Source organism: Glossina fuscipes, unplaced genomic scaffold (assembly GCF_014805625.2).
Source record: "Glossina fuscipes isolate IAEA_lab_2018 unplaced genomic scaffold, Yale_Gfus_2 1, whole genome shotgun sequence".
NCBI lineage: Eukaryota > Metazoa > Arthropoda > Insecta > Diptera > Glossinidae > Glossina > Glossina fuscipes.
The window spans coordinates 31415333-31432479 of record NW_023998415.1 but is presented as its reverse complement, the minus strand read 5'-3'; the positions used below and the strand labels follow the sequence as shown (position 1 = coordinate 31432479).

Genomic DNA, 17147 nt, shown 5'->3' with positions numbered 1-17147 from the left:
CTTCCGTTGGGTATTAGGCTTCATTCAATTTATTAAAAAAATTATTTTAACTCTAAACTGTATTTGAGTAATTTCTGTATTCATTAACTTTCAACACATGATGTAAGTGAATTCATGATATTGGGAACGAAAAGCTTAAAAGTTAGTTGATAAGCATAACTACATATAAGATACGGTGGGAAATCCTAAGAAAAGCTATCATGTACATTGCGATGATGCTTGTCCCTGCCTTTACCAATATATGAACTTTCTCTTGTGACTAAATCAAACACTGTAACGTGGCGAAAGACTTTATTGTTTCAAAGAAATTCAAGCAAGATATCAAATTGTGTACAAATTCTTTGGTGCCAGTCTTCTTCACCGGAGATAACATATTCAATTTTCTACAATGGGTACATGTATATATATTCTTGGCAGATATGTTACAATAATCGGTCCCCTATATTTCTTGCATATCTAAAAAAGCCAACTAAAAAAATTGTATATATTCCGCCGGACCAAATTCTCTACACCTACTGCCTTTCTTATCTTAGAAATAACCCAAAGAAGACAAGTGAGATTATTATAATCGGTTTCTGATCGAATCTTTTATACCCATCACCGTTATCGTAAAAAAGCCAAAAGAAGTAAAAGAACTAAATTTGAAGTAAGTGCAACTAATTTTCTTGGGCCACTTCTTTGTTTGGGTGACTTGTAAATTCTTACACAAAGGGAAAATGCTTACCACAGATATTACGATGTCGGATAGACGAACAAACGGCCTAAACATATCCGCATTCCAAATTTGAGTGGGACCAAAAATCTATATAGTTCGTTGGGTTTTTGAAGTCTGTTTCTGCGCGTTATGAAGATTTAATTTTGATGCACCCTTCTTTAATTTTGATTCATTCGTCTGCAGGTATTACAGCATCGAACATAGAATATGCGTAAAAAGTTGTGTACATTGTCTTACCCTTAACTTAGTAATGAGCGAAAAAGTAATTTTTTATTCCTTTTGAAAATCGAAAGTGTTCTCAGTTTATATGGTGCTGTATAAGTATCCTTCGATCGAGTTGGCCCGTTTTCAATACAAATCTGCCTGCAAGAACTTCTAATGTTTCTGCCAGCTTTGAAGTCGATAGTTGCACTTTTGCGGTCAAGAGAATGTTTACACCAGACACTGCACAGACACACATGCTTAAATCGATTCAGAATTGGACATTAATCCAGAACGTGTGTACTTGATGGTGTCTCCGAGTCTTTTTCTGAGCGCAGCAGACGTTTTGACAAAGTGAATATACCCCTCAACCTTCGATGATGAATATAATGAAATTTCGATGCTTGATAATATTTAGTATGCGTAGCCGATTTTTTAAAATTTCTATACGGGTATTAGAAAATCATTTATGAAATATTTTAGAAATTTTTATTCTTCCATCTACTGCTTCCTATTTTCACCATAGAACATACCAATTATAATCTTTCCTTTATATAGGGTGCGATCCAAAAATAGGCGCTGATGATCTAAATTTTGTAGAGTTAGTTGTCATATCGAATTATTATTATGAGTCAATTTTTATCGTAACATATTAAAATAACACTTTTTTGCTCTATAAAGGGATCGTTATACAGGATAGGGTCCAATAAATGGGCCCAGATGGTCCACATTTGGTACAGTTTTTTTTATCTTAAATTACTATTATAATTTGACTTTCATTTTGAAACATTGAAAATTAGACGTTCTTGTCATGTAAGAGTAGATTCAAAACATTGCCCCAGCCGTTCCAAAGGTTTCACACAAATTAAGAATGCCAAAATACTATTAGTCGGCAGAAAGGAGATATTGCAATTTTCAAAATTTCTCTGCAAAAGTGGCTAAGTAATAGTATTTCGGCATTCTAAATTGTTGCGAAAACTTGGGACCGGCTGGGGCAATTTTTTGAGCCAAAGCTCATATAACCGTTCTTACGGTATCACTGAATCTTTATATGGTGGAAAGGTCGAATCTCCAATATTTCATGATGAAAATTGGCTCATAATAGCAAATTGGCAAGTTTACCGAATTTGGACCACGTAGGTCGATTTTTTAAATATCTTCGCAGAGATTCTCGTGAAACGTATATATGCCTTAGATGCCAAGAAAGCTAAATTGTTAATTTTTTTGCGATGAAAATTTTCTCACGATAGTAGGTAAATAAAAAAATTAAGTGGTCCTAATTTGAACCACACGAATCTATTTCTTCCTCCACTCCATATAAGATAACTCATAGAAGCATTTCAACAAAAAACAATGAACGGTAGGGAATTTGTATCATATAAGACTATTGTTTTTGGACCCCAACGTATGCAGGCGCTATCATGAAACGCAAACGGAAACTGTGGAGAAAAAATCGAACCTTCCAATATGCGGTCGTTCATGAAAATTATGACTTTGCCTGAAAGTACGGTATACTTCCTGGTGTAATATTAACAAAACGAACGAATAACTATATTAGGCGAAATAGAGTAGAATATGTAATGGTCTGCGTTGCCCGACTATAAAGTTCTTACTGGTTTTTAATATCTTCAATACTAACGCAAAATGTTGATATGTCAATATGATTTTCAAAACTTTTTTTTTTTTTTTAATCTATGTGAAGTGGAGTTGCAGTGAGCCAGCCAAGCGATAGCATATTGCATTTTAAGATTAATTATATTAATTATGTTAAATTATTTGTGTAAATTTGATTACAGTGCAATAACACAGACGTTGGTCTACAGCGCTGTTCATTGCAACTTGAACGGATCTAATACTGCACGCATACGAACACAAAAAGGTAAAGATAAAGACAAACATACAAGATATGATACAAGCCATGCTTAAATCGATTCGAAACGTTAATTATTTACTTCCCGTGTATCCGGAATTATTTTTTAAAAAAAATCATCCTTGCAGCCTATAAACGCATTATAATCGGGTCAGGCCGACCTTAACCAAATCACTAAAAACATTTTCTATTTGATTACTTAATAAAACAGCAAATAAATACAATAAAGTTGACAGTTAATTAGAATTAATTTTAAAATTAGATGGAACTGGAATGTAAACAATTGGCAGCAGCATGCATATAAGTGTTAAATTTACTATTTAAACGATGTACAAAAATTTTTTATTCGAATATTAATGCATTATGGTTAGCGTAGATAATATTTTAAAAAATCTACATTATGTTATACATATATAATATCTATAAAAAAATACAATAAACTACAAGTTGTATATATATAAATTAATACATATATATATATATATATATATATATATATAAATACATAACTACTGACGTGGATTATACAAAAATAAAGTTTTAATACATATATATATATAAAGTTTTCAAAGAGTTATTCGATAGAGTTGTGAAGTATTTGTCAGTCGCGCGAACAATAAATGATCGAATCAAGATGTTTTACTCGAGAGTAATTTTTACGATATTTTTCTTTCTATCTATCGTTCACAGATTTAGGCGTTCTATTTGACCCATAGATTACGTTTTAATTTGTACATTGAGCTCTCGTTAAGCAAAGCTAAGTCCACGCTTGGTTTTATGAAGAGGTGGTCCAAGAGCTTGATGATCCTTACATTGCGAAAAGGCTGTACATGTGTTTGGTTAGACCTATACTTGAGTATGCCCCTGTTGTGAGGTCTCCTTCATATAGGTGCTACGTAGATTCAATTGAATCTATGCAAAAGCAATTCTTGCTGCTTGCCCTTAAGAATTTTGATTGGGATTCGATTTCCTCTCTTCCTCCCTACGAAAATAGATTGCTTCTGTTGTCCTTACCGTCACTCGAGAAACGTAGATTTGTTCTTGGCGTTTCCTTCGTAATCAAAATAATAAATGGTGCTATTGACTCGCCTGCATTACTTGGTGAAATAAGCTTTAATGTCTCTAACCGCTTCTCTAGGCACTTTACTTTGGTTAAGCTTAGTCAATGTAAATATAATTATGAGCTGTTTAACCCTCTCAGAGTTGTTTGCAAGAACCCAAATCATGTCTATCACTTATTCTCATTATCGGACTCTTTAAAGTCCATTAAAGCAACATTACTTAATACGCGTGATTTACCTATGTCGTACTCAAACTAGCTGTTGTTAGCTATTATCGGTTGCCAAGCTTATGCATGTTTGCGATGGCTTAGGGGTTCATTTGCAATTTGTTCTTATACCGATTGTGGGTGTGGCTCTACGCTAGTTGTGTACATGCTTCTTTTCTTTTTTTTCTTTTTTGCCTTCTCATTTGTTTTATTGTACTTATACTAAGTTTTATTATTAATTAATTTAAGATTTATTATAACAGCCAATTGAACTCGACTGTCAAATTTTTAGTTGAGTTTCTTGTATAAGTGAAATAAATAAATAAATAAATAAATAACTAAATTAAAAAAAGAAGTGAACACAAAGTAGCGACGAAAAGCCATCAAATATCTTAAGAATTGAAGCAAAAAAGCGGAACAAGATTAATAATTCAACAAGGTATTGCCCAGTGTAATAGAACCATACGTGCGCAACACCATTTATTTTTCACTTCAATTATCAAAATCAGGAATCAGGATAAGGTAAAATCAGGAATAAGATATCCCTGTCGAATATCTTATCTATATCTTAATGAGCCAATTACGGTAAGTGAGATTTTACTCGAAAGTAATTGTTACGATATTTTCCATTCAATATCGATTCATATATCATATGAAGAAACGCCTTCTTCCGAAAAGACTAGTTAGCTTTGGATTACACAGTTTTTGATATAAATGGCAAAGCATTTAGTGGCTAACCTCGCGATGCTATGTACGAATATCCCCCGAACAGACGATGCGTGTTATCATAAACTCGAGCCGGAAAACCGAGCAGTGGTTGATTTGTAGACTCTTCGCTAAAGTTTTACCTATCCTCGTCATAGTTTAAACTTGTTGTTTTTTTATTTTTCAGATCAGCCCAATTAATACTACAAGAAAATGGGTGGTTTTTTACATGCTCAACAAAGTTTTTACCGCCCATCCGGTTTTAAGGTTTATTCAACATTTCGAGAAGAAAATCTATTGTCGTTTCACAGCCGGTAGATGACAACGTAGCATCTGTTTCATTACATATCGCTAAAGGAATTGTTTCCTTAAGCACTCCTGTAGAGACAGGGGCAGTTGAAGATATAACGTCCAGTTGAGGAAAGTCGTTATATGGAAGAAAATTGCAATTTTCAGAATTCGTCGACAAAACTCGCTCTGGAATAATATTTGGTTGGTAAATTTATGTGAAAAATGTAGTTCGGTTGGGGTAATTTTTTGAAATCATCCTCTTGCCTCTATCATACAAAAATTGATTTAAAAAGTAAGAAAATTGTGTTAAGTCGTGAGGCAATTTTTTATACCCATCAGCCATACTCAATTTTCATGCTCTGTAATAAGGAGTGAGCGAGGTTGACAGTTTTATTTTCAAAACAAAAGTTTTCATCGCATAGTCACGTAATCGTTGTAGACGTGTCCTTTGAAAAGTTTACATCGCTTCCATGTTCTTTTGGAAATTTATAGGTGATATTTTCATTGCTGCGAACGAGAGAACGTTTAACACAGATACTACACGGTTGGGCAGTCGGACAGATGGGCAGGCGTATAAATGGGCATTCTTAGGTGCATTTTAAATTTTAAAAACCGAATTAATATACTTTATGGGGATTTCGAAGCTATAGTTGATCAGTGATGAGTAAAAAAGTAATTTTTATCCCTTCTGAAGAACAGAAGTGTTCTCAGTTTATGTGGTGGTGTGGGAGTTTCGTTGGCCCATTTTCAATACCAACCTGCGTGCAAGAACTTGCAATTTATTTGCAAAATTCGAAGTCGATAGCTGTTTATAACACATATTATACCGACGGACAGACGAATAAGCTTAAATCGATTCAAAATTTGATGCTGATCACCAATATATGCACTTTGTGGGGTTTCCGAAGCTTCCTTCTGAGTACAATCGAGTATAATTTTTTATATTTTTTGATGAAAATTAATTCATAATAGTAAGTTAACATAGAAATCAACCTTATCGTATCCGGGCCTCGTAGGTGTATTTTTTTTGATACCACCGCATATAAGGATTTTTTCAAATACGCGAATTTTACAATATTTTGTGCATGCAAAACGAATGAGTACCTATGCTACGCGACATGGTGTAAGGTATCTAATGATCGGCCATGCATGACTGTAATGTTCTTACTTTGTTTAAATATAAATTTAGGAGAAAATTATTGAATATAATTGAAGAAAGAAAGTAAATTTATTTAAAAAATAGAAATTTCCTCTTACTCCAGATGAGTATCATTTTTTGTATCAAAAAGATCAAGGAGGCTATTTTATAAACTCAATAGATTAAAAGTAGAGGACCTTCTAATATTGTCAAATATGTAGCGATCCAACACTTCTGTCACACTTTTCGTAAAATTCACAGCTATAAGTCGGTATTACGTGAATCATTGTTAAATGTATGACTATTATAAGTGTAGTTACTCATGCGTCTATAAAATGTTTTAATCTCGTCGAAATTAAAGGCCGTTTCGGACCGGGCTTTAAAGCTAAAAGTTGGATTCATTTGGATACCGACACTAAGTGAAAATTCTCATAGATTCATATAACATCTTATATAAGATTCATATAAGATCTTATATATTTCCATCAAGTATTGATTGTATTTATTTATTTATTTATTTATTTGAATTCTACTTATACTAGAAACTCAACTAACCAAATAACAGACGAGTTCAATTGGCTCATAATGCAAAAATTATATTAATTAATAATATAACTTAGTATAAGTACAATAAAGCAAATAAGAAGGAAAAAAAAAGAAAAAAAGCATGTACACTATCAGCATAGGGCCACACTTACAACCGGTACAGGACCAAATTGCAAATGAGCCCCTAAGCCATCGCAAACATGCACAAGTCTGGCAACCGATAATAATTAACAATAATTCATTTTCAAATTCAATGGTCGTGGGTTCGAATCTCAAGTGCGGTAGAGTTTTTAATAAAAAGCCGATAGCCTTAGATGCTAGTGCTTTTAAGAGTTTAGTCTTAGAATTTATTTCTCTGGCGAAATTAATAATAATAATATATACAAAAGGAGATTCCGAAGTGAACGGTGAGTTAAAAAGTGTATCATGACGACAGAACCCAACACTATTAGGAAAAGGAAGGAAGTTGTCAGCAAACAATGCTAACAAAAGTGCCTTCAACTGCATGATGTTTTGATAAAACTTACACAAATTTTTATAACATTAACAACAACAATAACAAATAAATAAATAAAAAAAAGTAAAAAATTTCCATCCATAAGGCAAAACATAAGAGTGAATTATTCACTTATAGAGCAAAAGCTGAACAAATTCGCCATGAAGGAGTCCACATTCCATCACTCTCTTTTTCTTTTCTTTTAAATATTACTCCACTGCATTAGTAAATTTGAGCGTTACTTCCAAAATTTGTCGTTTTCAGTTTTTCGTCAAGTCTCCTAGCTAAAGCTAGCTGTGCTTTGGTTTGTGGTGCTGGTGTGGTACTGTCGTCAACCAATTGCACCGACAGTGGTTCAACGACCAAACTTGTTTCACTCCCATACAAAAAAATGAAAATGCTCATACTTTCTTGTTCGGCATTAAAAAATCCCTTAAGAAAGCATAGCGTGGCAGGGCTGTCACTTGAAAATTTCAACAAAGATGCCACTTCCCGAGAGACTATCTTCGTATTACACTGAATATACCTTCCCAGATCTTTTCTCCTTGTATTTTATACCAAAAGCCGTTTGTCGTATACCTCTTGCGTTTAGTAAATTCTCTTCCTCTCTTATTTTTGCATATATGACTTTCATTTTTTCTCTATTCATTTAATTTGGTGTAGTTTATTCTTCATTCTTCTAGTTATCAGATAATAAAAATGCAAATAATTGTTTGAATTACATTTAATTTTTCTTCCTTCTATTTGTTGTTCACGGCTTTATTGAATTTTTCTTCCAATAATAAAAATATAATCAACCATACATTGTAAAGCCGAAAATCATGCGATTTCTTTTGTCTTATTGTGCGTCGCTGCTTTGGGTGTCAAAAACGACGCACGCAGCAATTTTAAAAACTTTATCAAAGATTTACGTCAACGTAAAACGCAACGCACATTAGATTGTCAAATACACACCCACACACACACCACAAAATCAATTTTGTCTTAACAGTTTCATGCGCTACGCGCTACGTAGGACATATAACGCAACAATTGTGTCAGGTGTTTATGTGTTGTGCAAAGAAATAATTAAAACGAACAAGAAGAAGAATATAATGTAAATATTTGTTTTCAATGTACTTTTCCCAATTGATTGAAAAGTGAGTTCATTGAAATTTTTCGGCTAAAACGCAGAGAGTCATTTATCGTTGACCTGCCTGCTGCAAACATTAGAAAAAAAGAAAGAAAGCCTGAGCTAAGTTCTTGAAAAAGAAAAAAGTACTTCTAAAATTGAGAAAAAAACAACAATTTTATGGATTCCAAGGCCAATAACATTTCTGAACCCAGTTTAAGTCAATACTTCGCTAATGATCCGCCTAGTTTTTTTGATGAAATAGCCGCTAATAAAGCATCTGTCAGTGAGAGTGCAACGGATGGAACAAATGCATTGGCAACGAATTGCCAAAATCAAGGCATTAAAGCGACTGCTGGCCCCAATTCTTTACAATCAAATTTTGCCAACATCACATCGCAGTCAACTCCCAGTACAGGAACTATAGGGAATTTAACCAGCCATACTTTCAGTGGGGGTTTCAAACCGCCAGAATATATCGAAAATCCAGGCGAACTGGAAGAGGACTTAAAGGTACCAGATCAAGTAAGAAACTTTTGGGAGCCTCCACATACTGAACCAGGAGTACCGCCTCTGTTAACGATGCCTGGCATACGAATAGCTAATGATTTGGTAAGTTCGGTACGCAATTGTTGTAAAACGAGGACATGTAATTTATTGCGATATCCCAGCCTGATTTAATAGCGGCCGCCGTTTCAGAACACTTAGGTAATCAAGAGTTATGTTTACGTAAAATTTTAAATGCTGATAGTGTTACCCAAGATGAAAGAGGTCTGCGCTCTTTGATAGCGGCTGGTTGCTATAGAGCTGCCGTAAATCTTACCGGGCGTTTATTAACTATCTATGGTCAAGGTTATGGCAGAGCAGGTCAGCCATCCAAACATTCACCTCACTCTCTCCAATTGTGGTTTACGCGCTTAACTTTGTTAGCTAAATTGGGAGAATATGAATTGCTACAACAAGAAGCTGAGCCATTCGAATTATTAAATCGCTCCGATGTATACTATGAGGTAGTATTTGAAAAAGTCCTTAAAAATGTTCTAAATTTACACTTCTTCGACAGTTTTATTCCGAAATGTATCCTGATAAAACTGGTTCAATAGCTAGTTTTTCATTTCGTCTATTATTGGCGGAATTGCCAATTTACTTGGGAAATCCGCAATTAGCATTGGATCGTCTTTCCGAATTGTATGTAATTTGTAACGAAATTAAACAATATTACAACGAAAGGCAACCACCAGAGGCCCAGGAGTTTTGGAAAAAACGCGAATTAAGGGTTTTGCATGCCATAGTAAACTGTGCTTTAATTGTACGTAAAAATATGAACAGTATATATGTAATATTTTTACATTGAAAATTTTAGATGAAAAAATTCAACTTAATTGACGACATATTAAGAAGCATGATCTTCGATCGTTCCGATTTAAGCAAGGAAGAGAGACGGGCTTTATTTTCTGCGTGGGGTCGTATCTATCTACAAATCGGCGATATTTTCGGTGCAGAACAAAAATTTGCTGAAGCCCGTCGCTTACGAAAAATGTAAGATTTTTCAAATACAATAAATACATAATTAAAGCGATCTTAGGCAGCTTAGATAGGTTTTTTTGTTAAAACTGCTGCATTGTTTTTTATTCTCTCTCTACCCTTTCAGTTACTCCCAACCCGATTTACGTGATTTGGTTGATAAAGGTCTTATCACAGTGGCCAAAAATGATTTCCCTGAAGCTTATGCCACATTCCAGAAGGCTCTGCATTTGGAGTCGGGTAATACAATGATATTAAACAATATGGGGGTTTGCCTCCTGTATGCCGGTAAACTCAAAGATGCTATCAATCTTTTCGAAAGGGCAATTAATCTAAATCCGCAGAAGTCCCTCAACGAAAGTTTATTAGTTAATCTGTCAACTCTATATGAACTGGAATCAAATCATTCCAAAAATAAAAAACTAAACTTATTGCGTTTAATTAATCGCTATAAGCCTGATTTAAACATAAGCTTGGAAATTTGCTTGAAATTACAAGCTATCAATTAACGAAATTAGCCATCCTTTAAGGGCGATTTATTATATATGTTTTAAAGATGTTTTCATATGTTTTAAACTTTCAGTTAAAATAAATCGAAAAATTCAAGTGCGAGCATCATTGGAGTAGTCAATTGCTTTTAACCTTAGTAGGTGAACTTGCTTTTAATGGGCATAAATACATCGGGCAGCTCAGCAATTACACAAAAGCCTAAAAAAAAAAAAAGCATCTTGCTTGCATTCAATGGGCGCGCTCAAAATTCTCCTTTGGAGTTGCTCTTTCAATCGTTAATTTTCATAAATAATTACAGTCATCCAAAACATGTTCTTGCACTTTGCCACTAACCGTTCATAAAGCAAAGGTTGCGTGTTTTTAAACTAGATCTGAACTTTCATTCCCAATTAGTACTTCCTTATTTACGATTAGGAAGTGTGCACGATTTGTTGTATATTGATATAGAGGTTGTTAGCTGTTACCCTTTACTTGTTAACGTGTCTATAAGAAGGAAAGAGTAATCCGCAAAGCTTGCATTTCAAGTTTGGGGCTTTGTCTTTGCGATATTAGTACACTATTGGTTCCATATCAAAAAACTCTTTAACGAGTTCTGCATATCCGAAAATCAATATCACTTTTTTTTATTTGTAAACGTAAACAAATCGTTGCAAGTAATCAAGTCACTGTCCACCTAAATCTTCAAACAATCGCAAAATATCCAATAGATAATCTTGGAATTTAAAAATTATTCCTTATGCAGGGTTACTTTATTAACTGAAGGGAATAGATCAAGTTTTTAATCAATCTTTTGACACATGTTTGAACAAAATCTTGTCTATAATTTTATTTTGCAAAAATTAGTTACATATATATTTAACTAAAAATCTATCTGAAAGGCTGTTAACGTTTGTTCAAGAAACAGTGAACAAACGTTAACTTTGACAGGTATGCTACAGTATTACAATTCGTATAAAAAATACATATTAAAAAATATTTTTTTATGTTTTTTAAATATACAAAGAAAAAACATATTATTAATCAATACGATTCCACAGATAAAAAGTGCAATTTCGGCAAGTTATACTATTTATTAAATAAAAAGTCCTATCTAAAAAGATAACATAAATTTAAATGCGATTTTAACTTTTAGAGAAATATTATACCTCAACCACAATTGTGATTTGTTCAGATCATCAGTTTGAGTTCATTCACCTCTTTAAGCCTCTTCTTTCCTTGTTTTCTACATATTATTTATTTTTCTCTATTGTATGCAGTTATATGAACGCTGTACCGTAAGATGTGAAATGTTAATATAAACGAACTTAGCTCCTTCCCTCCTACACAAATGAAAGAAAGTTTTATCTATATATCAAAGGCTTCAAAGTATTTTTTTATACTTTATACCTTTCCTAATTGATTAAGTTGCATGAAACCAAAAACATCCATTTTTGAGGTTGTGGAGCCAACTGATTTTCTTCAGAAATATCTTTAAGAATATTAGGTTTATTGTTCCAACGATAACACATTCTTCTTCAAAATCTTCTCGTAGACCACATAATTGTTTTACCGGTATTCTTTGTCTCAGTGCTTACTGGCTCATTTGGCCAGTAGCCCAGACAATGGACATAGATAGGGGAAAATTGTTTATGCTAATTGAATGATTTTAATAAAAACTTCGACGAATGATTTTTGTATTGCATTTGATATGAAATTGATTGTTAAACAGTTAGCATTTGCATTGTGGTATGGCTGGCTTTGTTTTTGCAACTAGTTTCATCAATGTGACATTGCAACTCTTCAGTTTTTTCCTTAACTCTCTCACGTTCTTCATTATTGTTTATTATATTATAAATCCAGCTGTTACGGTTTTTATTTACCACTTCGTTCCATATAAAAGACATCGTCGTGACGAGTTCTGTTACTTGGTCCCATTTAAGAGACATCGCCGTGACGAAATCTGTTACTTCGTCCCATTTAACGGACATCGTCCCATTTAAGAGATATAAATGTCATTCAGAGACTGCTGCTAACCTAGCAGTATAGAGCAATATAGACTATGCAATCTTTACTTTATCTTGCAATCAAATATAATACACATAAATAGCTTTAACATATATAATATATCACTGTGTGGGACTCGGGGGTTAACCAGTTTTTTAGAAAATAACGAATGGTAAGCCTGTAAAAGAAACTGTATTATTTTCTTTATTAATTTATTTATTAATCAATTTCATTAACTTACAGCGTTAAAGGTTGGTCAATTATTGTAAAAGTGATACGAATTTTTTTTATTATATTGATTTAACATTTTCATCATTTATTTATCACATTTGTATTTTGTAAGTTGTGTAAGCTAATAACCTTATGCTAGCGCAAATTTGATATTGGAGATTTTTTTGTTACAACTTCCTCAAAATACGAAATTTGACATAAAATGGCCGAAACGATGACAAGCAAACACTATCACAAATTTTATGACTATTTTATTTTATTTATTTTAACGGTGATAATGCCAGAATAAGGCTGTTAGATAGTATCAGCCTTCAAACGAAATGTATCAAAATTTTATAACATTCTCACTATAGTTTACAAATTGCAATGTTTTAATGACGTTAGTTTTCTTTTTGTAAATCAACGCAAAAATCTGAATTTCGTATATAGCGTCATGCTAAATTAATTGCAATTTGTAAATTAAACTGGTACTATCAAAAAATCACTTCATCAATAGTCATCAGAAATCTATAGGACTGTCCTAAGTACTTATTGAGTCAAGTTTTGTATATAATATTTTCGCATTCGTATAAATTCATATAAATGTTAATATATGGCATAAAAAATAAGAAATATTTATTAATTTAAATTCCATTTTGTTTTAATATATCTTAAATTTTGCTTAACAGCTCTGTCTTTCCACTTTAATTCATTTAATGTCATCGTATGCAACCGTGTAATGAATTTCGCCATTTTCTTTTTTTCATCACTTTTTTTGTCATCAAAAATGACCACAAACGAATCAAACTTCGGCAACGACGGATGGAAAAGTTCTGTGTGAAAAATTATTATTGAAGAAATTTTAGAATCACGTAAATATTTTGTTTTGTTTATCAAATTCACTAGCACTTGTAAACCCCTCGTAAATGTTAACAAGTGTTGCGTGTTATAAGCAAAGAAAACAAATTAGAAAAACGTCTGAAAGTTTCTAAAGCGAATTCTTTACGGTGAGTTGTGCAGCCACACAGAAAAAATACAAACATCGAGGAAAACATTTACAAATACTTTTTTTCTGGACATCAAAATGTCAAAATGTTGGAAATAAGTATGGAAACTGATAAGGCGGCTTCAAACTAAGACATTAAAATTCTTATAATAATTTTTGTTTTCGCAGAAAAGTGTTTAATGACTCAATGAAGAAAAAAGTAATGCATGTTTTATGCTGGTGGTTGCCCCCATTAATTTCACAAAATGATGGATTTTCGGCGCGGTCTGTTGTGTATATGTAACATGGACGGTCTCGACCAATGGAAAAAGAAAGTGTAGAGAAATTTTTTCCTAAATAGTGGCGGTTTTTGGCAAAAGTTTTATATCTGGAGATTTTATAGGCTGCAATAAAAAAGTACATGCCTTTCTCGTCAGTAAAGTTTATTAAGATTTAATACAAATGTTATGCATTGAATTGGTAGAAAAAATGCGCGCCATTATGACGTTGGCAGTAATTTAACACATTATGAACCAGCAATGTATACGTTAATGGTTTCTGTTGAGCCATTTTCCTTTGCTCAAATCCATATTGTTTATAAAATTCTTATTATTTTTAATGTTCACACTTTTTCTCTTTAAGTACCGTTTCGTCAAAACACGGTTTTGTTTTATTTGTTTATCCTTTTTTCGCCATAGATTTTCCTTCTGATTCTTTGGTGTTATTATTTATTTTGCTTTTAGCTCTTATTTACAGCTCTTTTATTGACACTGTTATTTCTCTTCTTTTGCACTCTGAGGTCATCGCTTTCTCTTGGTAATACTCTCTGGATTTTGTACTTTGTAAAGAGAGTGCCTTTGTAATAAAAACTGAAAAGAATAACATTCGTCGGTAATAAAGTTGAAATTAAATAGCAAGTTTTCAAAGAAATTGATTTTATAAATAAATAAAATGAAGAGGGATTTAAAACTAAATTGAACAGAAGAAACTAAACTTGACCTAAATGTGATAAATATGTGCGATATATATTTTTACACAGTCATTGCATTAAATTTATTATTGTGTTTTAAGTAATGTACAAGCTAAGGGTCAGCTTATAAGGCGTAAATGAGCCACATCTTTAAAAGCCAACAAAGGACATTGCAGAAATGAGTTATCTTAAAGGCGAATGGTACTCTGTTGATCCACCACCCTGTTATAGCTGAACTCAAGTACATACTAAGCCTATGGTGTGCATTATTACTGTTAAATTCGGCTTAGGTTTTGTAGAAATATGCTCGGATTGCATTTCCAGCAGTGGAAGATTTGGTTAATTCCGACTTCATTGGAGCGTATAATCCATTCGCATTTGCATTGATCAAAATCGAGCATCATTTTGCTACAAATTCCTTATATTTCCATAGCTTAAGGTTTCTAGCATCCATATCCCCAAAATGCATTTGTTTTAAAGCTTCTTCACATTTTTCCTAATCTTAAGAGTAATCCAATTGATGTAAAGGTGCATGAAGTAAATTATTCGATGAGTTTTTATGAACAGTTATTATTGCGATGTACTTAGTGTACAAAGAACCGGTTTCCGACTATCTCCTTTTTTGCGTGGCACCGATTTGTTGACCTCTGATAATTAATAATTTCGACATATAAGCCATAAATTTATTGACTTGGCCCATCTTAAGTCAACGTCCAAAAAAAGAGAAAATAACAGATAATTTTATCCAGAAAAAGTAAGAAAACGATCTGGCATTAATTATATTGAAGTGTCAATCGATCAAAGATTCGAGTTTTTTTCTTAGTGTTTTTGAGCGTGCAAATTAAAAGAAGGAAAAGTTCGTCAATTGGATAAATAAAATATCCAAGTTAATGACTAAGATGTAAAGTGATGATTTTGTCTTTAGCACTTTTGGTGGCTCAAAAGCTGCTCCCTGTTAATGGATTCATGAGAAAATCTAACGAATAAGAAATTTGCATTTTTCTGTTATCGGATCTTTTATACCCTTAATCTTTATGTTAAAAACGAATAAGCAGATATTTATTGCTGCAATTTATGACTAACGAGCAGTAAACTCTACTTTTTTTTTTGCTTTTGAAAAGTAAGGTGCTCTGAATTTATATTGTACTGTGGGCATGTTCCTTGACAGATTTGGTACATTTTCAATAAAATCCTGCGCGCAAGAACTTGCAATGTTCATACCAAATTTGGAATCAGTTTTTCATTTTTGTTATCAAGAGAATGTGGACTACAGGCATTACTTAGACGGGTAAAATGATCAATCCTCCGGTGGTAGGTATAAAAAAAGTATAACAGTTTACACTAAATGGTTGGTCAGTAGTTGAGTTAGATTGACAGTAAATGATTAAAATTGTTTCAATATCCTATGTACACATACACTTAACTATTCCCTAACGTATGTGTATATTACAGCGCCTCATGGGTATATATAAAAATCTAGTATTCCACCACATTTTGGTTGAGAGCACAGTAACTATATTTTTATAATGAATATATCCGTTAATCTTTTGATAATGTATTGTTTCTACATTATGAGTACGATTATGACAATGCATACAGCGGTTGTTTTCAAAATGGCAATATAGGTTCCAAACCCAGCACCCCCGTTCCGCAGAAGCAGTAAGTGTTATTTCCCAAGTATTATTTTTCTTTGCTATTCATGTTGATTCTTCTGTATCAGTTTGTATAGCCCCAGCCTTAAGGTAATGTAAGTAACATGTAAGTCAAGCATTTAAAAAAATTGAGCGGATAATTTTTTCCATAACTTGAATTTTTAATCGATCTGGCTTCAACTAAAAGCCGGAATTTCTTCTATTAAACCTTTGACAAATTCTTTCAAAAGCTTTGAAAACATACTTATACATACTTTGTTGTACGATGGGTATTTAGGATCCCTCCAATTTTATACACGATGAGCTAAGTTTTTGTTGTCTTTAATAAATTGTTCTATTTTAATTTTAAACATGGGAATATTTTTATGACTTTTTTTTCCAGCTTTTAATCAATAAAAATTTATTAATTGCAAAATACATATATTCAACGAAAATAGTTTTTATTCTTTTCATTTTGCACCTTTTTAAACGTTTGTTTATTTTTGATTCTTTTCTTATGTCCCCTTTCAGCAAATTTTCAAACTGCCGGAAATTGCTATATACCCACCGTTTACAACGAATTCTAAAAGACATCTAAAATAATACCCACGAGAATCAATGAATTTGACTTCTTCCTCTCGCAACGTTGTTGTTATTTTCTTTTTTGAAATAAACAAGAGCAAATGCATTCACGTAGTACACAAATGTATATCTTTATATTGTATATATAAATAAATATATATGTGCATATATATAAAAATACGTACGCAGACGTTTTGTTTACGAATTATCGTTTGGCTTTGCTCAGTTAATGTAGCTAAGTTTCTTTTTTATTAAAAGCACAAAAAAAAAGAGCAGTGGTAATCGAATGCGACGCTCTTAAAAATGTTTGCTGTGCAATAATTTTTGTTAATCTCTTAGCAGAACAAAGAAATATATGAGAATATCTCAATCCCGGAATGTATTAGTACCTGAGCGTTCTTAATTTATTTAT

The 17147-nt window shown here is 32.6% G+C and overlaps 2 protein-coding genes and 1 long non-coding RNA gene across 5 annotated transcripts in view; 2 read left to right on the top strand and 1 right to left on the bottom strand.

Moving 5' to 3' along the window:
* Positions 1-8255: 8255 nt before the first annotated feature.
* Positions 8256-10507, top strand: LOC119631569 (trafficking protein particle complex subunit 12). The gene is made up of 5 exons (XM_038023910.1): positions 8256-8952; positions 9012-9350; positions 9404-9649; positions 9704-9879; positions 9992-10507. Exons 1-5 carry the CDS (start codon positions 8521-8523, stop codon positions 10371-10373), a joined length of 1575 nt encoding a protein of 524 aa, XP_037879838.1. The 5' UTR covers positions 8256-8520; the 3' UTR covers positions 10374-10507.
* A 617-nt stretch (positions 10508-11124) lies between these two features.
* LOC119631514 lies at positions 11125-13140 on the bottom strand. 2 transcript variants are annotated; one of them, XR_005246663.1, is made up of 4 exons: positions 12599-13140; positions 11761-12535; positions 11520-11693; positions 11125-11464 (listed from the first exon to the last, which is right to left on the bottom strand). It is a non-coding gene; the product is annotated as an uncharacterized LOC119631514 (long non-coding RNA). The 2 variants fall into 2 exon arrangements; XR_005246662.1 differs by having other exon boundaries at positions 11761-13140.
* A 116-nt stretch (positions 13141-13256) lies between these two features.
* The window catches only part of LOC119631513 (mRNA (2'-O-methyladenosine-N(6)-)-methyltransferase), a 9811-nt gene continuing 5920 nt past the window's right edge, over positions 13257-17147 (top strand). For both annotated transcript variants that reach the window (XM_038023798.1, XM_038023799.1), the window contains exon 1: positions 13257-13574. The gene's annotated coding sequence lies outside the window, so the exon portion shown is untranslated. The remainder of the gene's footprint in view (positions 13575-17147) is intronic.